General features: G+C 41.6%; 1 protein-coding gene across 3 annotated transcripts in view; it reads left to right on the forward strand.

The window, feature by feature from the left end:
- The window catches only part of LOC138059391 (streptococcal hemagglutinin-like), a 39,583-nt gene that overhangs the window by 24,997 nt on the left and 9,586 nt on the right, over positions 1-5,000 (forward strand). For all 3 annotated transcript variants that reach the window (XM_068904982.1, XM_068904984.1, XM_068904983.1), the window contains 2 exons: positions 3,205-3,438; positions 4,899-5,000. The exon at positions 4,899-5,000 is cut by the window's right edge and continues 107 nt beyond it. In XM_068904982.1, coding sequence (XP_068761083.1) covers positions 3,205-3,438; positions 4,899-5,000 — 336 coding nt within the window. The remainder of the gene's footprint in view (positions 1-3,204; positions 3,439-4,898) is intronic.

Consider the following 5,000-nt stretch of genomic DNA (forward strand, 5'->3'; position numbering starts at 1 on the left):
TCATTCTTTTCTAAGTGATTTCGCCGGATGTAAAGCAGGGTTCGTGCTACTCCTTGAAGAGCTTGAAGAGCCCTGGAATTTAATTGTGGACTTCAAGGGTGCTTGAAAAGCCCTTGAAAAAAAAGGTTTTGTGGGAAACTGCTTGAAAACTCCTTAAATTTAAGCTAAGGTGAAATCTGTAGAGATTGCATCATGCCAAGAGAAAATAAGGATCACAATTAGTTAAAGACAAGACATCTCAAAAATTGAGCAAATTGACTATTGGGGAAAGGTTAATGCAAAAATTAAAATGCCCGTGCGTGCACTTAACTGTCAGGATGTGGGAAAGAATATCAATGTAGGCTTTTTCAGCAAAGAAAACACTGAAACACTATGTATGGCATGGAAATCTCCTTACAAACACTCCTTGAAAACTCAATTTCTGGTTCTTGAAAACTCCTTGAATACTCCCGCACGAACCCTGTAAACTTCGGAAAAGAAAACAGCAGATAATACACAATTATCAGTGACCACAGATTAAGACAGTTGAGGCGGGGTTAATAGGGAGCCTCAGCAAGAACGACGGCTAAGTCTACATGAACGCCACAAACATTAGGTTTGGTAAGCAAAAACAGGAGTTCTGCACACCCTACGCGTGCGTTTGACATTTTGGCTTATCGTTTTTGCCATTTTCGTCCTGACAACGACGTGAAATGACCAAATTCGAGTTTATGTGAAGGACGTCTGCAGCCGATGATAGATTCTCAATTTTCTCTCCTAACATATGCATCTTTCGTTCGTACTTTATTCCTGGAAAGTTTGTACACACTCTCTATGCTAGCCTGCAGTGCAGGCCTTATTTTGGCGCGGAATGCTAGATAAATCAGGTTTTCGATGCCGCCATCTTAGATTGTGATTAGATGCTTGACCGGGAGAGGGTTGGTGCAGTTGGGGGTGGGGCGCCTACTCCCTCAGCAAATATTTCCTCGCCCCAATCTTCCACAGTTACCAAATCTAAGAAAGATGGTGGCCTAATACGAAAATTGCACTCGCGCGCCCAAAATACGCCTGCACTGTAGGCTATCTCTATGCCGAACCATAGTTAATAGATGTAGGGTGGTTATGAAACTCGACAAGTTTCTTTGTTTCATGTTTTTGTTCGCTTTTTTGGCCTTCACCCTGCACAAAACCCGACAAAACCACTCTTTTTTCGGCAGGATAACCAATCAATAGCTTCGACTAATTTCTTCGAAATTAACTTGCGAACCAAAAACAAAAGATTGTGCAGGGTCACGGTCGGTTCAACATCTGATTGCGACTGTATTGTTCCTGCTTTTGAAATTCCCAGGGTTTCATAACCAGTCCCTAGATTAACTATGGCCGAACGACTTGGAACAATCGCGAAGTGACGACAACAACACGAGGTTATACGAAAGAGTGAAGTGATCATCGTACTTATCTGAACAATTTAAGCAATTGTCTCTTACAGACACTTGGCTTCAACAGGATTCGAACCAATGACCTCTGTGATGCCGGTGCAATGAGCTATAAAGCCACTGAGTTGTGAACACGTCAAATTTTTGGGCTCATGTGTTCCCCTGAAAGGACTCGATGAATGAAATAATTACATGTATTTGAGCTATACAATACAATACATGCTTAATTGACCGCTCCCCATAGGGGCTTTTCAGGGCCAATGAAACAATCAACGAAACAACAGAACACAACAACAACAACTGTTAAGAATCCCAACTGGCCGGAGGCAAACCAGTTGGCTATTTACAAGTGCAGCTGGGAAGTTGAACCAGGGACTACCAGGAACAAATTCATTGAGTGGTCAGAGCGGGTCTTGAACCCCGGGATCTCCGGATCTCAAGGCAAGCGCCCTAACCACTGGGCCACACTGCCTCCAGTTGCGGGTTAGAAAGGAAATAGCAAAGTAATCCTCCCACTTACCTGGACAATTTCAAGCAATAGCCCTTATTCACGATAGCCGCCATGTTGGTTTTCAAATTGTCTTGCAAACTAGCCATGTGTTATGCTGGGGGGCAAACATTGGAAAAAAGGCAAATTGCGGAAAATCGGCTAGTCGAAATATTGAAAGAACATTGCAAAAAGTCCATTTTAGTATTTAGAATTAAGTACCTTTTATAATAATTTTATATCTTTTGATTGCCTCTGACATTTTGACTTTCTACTTCGTTATCTGCTCATTTTTCACTAAAAAAACATCGAAGTAACTTGTGTAATCATTCTATTTTACTACTTAGGTGATAAGCATTCAATGACAAATCATCTGTGTGGCTAAGATGTTCGTTATAACCTCTCGAACTTGTGTTGTTTGCCCCCTCAGAAGTGTGTAGCTAATTTGCATGATAAAGGCAAATGCAACATGGCAGCTATCGTGAATAAGGTCTACTGTCTCTTATTGACACCTGAAATTTTCACGTAAATCTCACAGGCGCCGCCGTCGTCCTTGCTTCAGGGCTCTGACATCTGGATGGAAATATCTTGTTCTACAGACTTACTGAAGCAGGGAGGGGATGGAGGGTAAAGCACTTACCTCCTACCAGTGAGGGTAGGATTCATGTCCTGGTTGTTACCTCAGGGAAGCTGAGTTTGTGCTGGTTCTCGATCTTGATCCGATAGTTTTTCTAGGTCTTCCTGTTTTCTTCCTCACCAAATTAGCATGTCACTTATTCTACTTTTAAGGAACATGTAGTACGGGCTGAAAACAGCTTAATGCAAATTGTGCTTCCTTTGTTAAATCAAGGACGGTGCCTACTAGTTCAAAACTATTTTTTCCCCGGTTTATGATTATGCGGGAAATGTGGATCTTAACAAGTGTTATTGAAAGCAAAGAAGAAAATTTGGGGTAACCACGCATTTTTCAAAGATAATCCTTGAACAGTATTTGTAAAAAGCTTTAAAATACAAGCCATTTATGGCATTCTTTCTTAAATTGAAGCTTAATTATCTTTGAAAAATGCATGGTTGCCCCCAATTTTCTTTTTGGATACTAAGACTACTTACTAAGATCTACTTTCTCCGGATAGTTTTAAACCGCGCAAAAATATCCCTGTATTAGTGAGCATCACCTATAGGAAACGCGAGTATCTTGAGATGCGCAGAACGTACGCGCAATAACAATAGTAGGCACCGTCCTTAATGCAAATTATGCTTCTTTTGTTAAATCAATTGCTTTTTTTCCCCTTCATTATCCAGGTTCTCACTGCACCAAAAGTAGCGGTTGCTCCAACTATGTCAACTATAGGCACCCAAGTTGTTTCCACCGTGGCTGCAACCCCCATCATGTGGTGGATTATTCCAGCGGTTATCGGTCCAATATTGCTTATTATCGTGATTATTCTGCTCGTGTGTTGGCGCTGGAAAAAGGGCGCGCCAAAGGCAAAAGTAGTGCCGGACACTATACAGATGTTGGAGACTAACAGGACAAGGGTAAGGATTGTTGAGCGGAGGAGGGGGGATAGGAAAGTGAGTTCATTCGTGAAAGAGTTCACTAAGAACGGGCTAAGATCTGTTTAAGTAACCGGAACTGAGTTTCTAAAGCAGCTGTTGCACAGCGTTGGTAAGGAGTAATTTCGTATCTCCGCGCGGCCATGTAATATCATCCACTATATCTTTCATAAAGTCACTTATGACCGGAAATGCCCGTAATTAAATGCACGCCCAATTTTGAAATTTGATCTGAAGTGTCCCGTCAAATCCAAGTATTTTGCTACCTGTTTAAAACAATAAGCTAAGTGTTGGGGTTAACGTTACATCTAAGTTAGTGTAAGTTAGTCTTTCCTTGATGAGCAGAGTATTACTGGGCACGAGTGATGTTTAAGTTGGGTAGCAATCATTTCTTGTCCCCGGATCCCCAGATCAACCCAAGGCTCTGGGAAACTCTATGTCGGAGAACTTGTGTTGTGGGATTCTCATAGCCAAACATTCCTGTTTGTACCTTACGGCGCCTGCTCACTCCTCGTGCTAACATGAATGCACCTATTAGAGACTCTTTTGATTGTTGTTCGCGAAAACCAATGAGAAGACACTTTGTTTCAGGGTTCCCCAGAGCTCTTCTCTGCAGCAGTCAAGAGAAGAGCTTTGTGGGCGAGATTGTGTAGCAAGAGGACATTTTCGTGATGCTTATCAAATTGGCAAGCATCTAATTACGTGATTTTCAGGACATATCTGCATAAAATTGACTCCTTCAGGAGTTTCAAGAAAAAAACATTGGGACATGTAACAGAGTTGTCTTTAAAATCATAGCGGCCGAGATTTTAAATTTGTGAAAATCTCAACCCGAAAATCGGTTTAATGCCGAACAAGTCGTGACGTTTGCCACTTTCGGAGGGAAAATTATGTTGTGGCTTTCTATTATTAATCCCAGTGGAGTCAAGGGGTGGGTGAGTGGCCTGTCCGGTCCATCACATCAGCTTATTGAGATCTACGCATGTGTATTTCTAACCCAAACCAAGAGAGGATGAGGTAAGAGAACGGATGCCCCTTACATGGGCCTCTTCCAATGATAGTTTTTGAAAATCTAATTTTAGCCACCCAGCTATATTTAGAGAGGCACCTGATTGGCCAGTTTTTATGACGTAATGAAATTATAAATATGCGTGGCAATAGGAACGAGAACTTAAAATGGCTTTGCGAAACTTTAAAAATAGATTACACTATGACAGGGCGGGAAATGGGGATCCGTTTCTTACCTCATCCGCTCTTGCCCCAACCAAATCCTTGACCAAACAGTAATGAATAAAATTCTGAAGGGGACACTTTGTGACATCTGTGCGGAGTACCATGAATTTCATTTTCAACTTAGTTGCAAATGGATCTTGGGTTTTAAAACTTTGTTATAGTCAGCGTTCAATTATATCAAGCTTTGTTTATTGTTTTCATTTGTTTAGAATCCACCTGTTCATGGTTTTGATGTATCGCGCCACACAGAGCCGGAAGTATCTGGGAAATCGATGAAAACAACAACATCGTTCATGTCCCGTCGTGATGAT

Source organism: Montipora capricornis, chromosome 8 (genome assembly GCF_036669925.1).
Source record: "Montipora capricornis isolate CH-2021 chromosome 8, ASM3666992v2, whole genome shotgun sequence".
In the NCBI taxonomy this organism is placed as follows: domain Eukaryota; kingdom Metazoa; phylum Cnidaria; class Anthozoa; order Scleractinia; family Acroporidae; genus Montipora; species Montipora capricornis.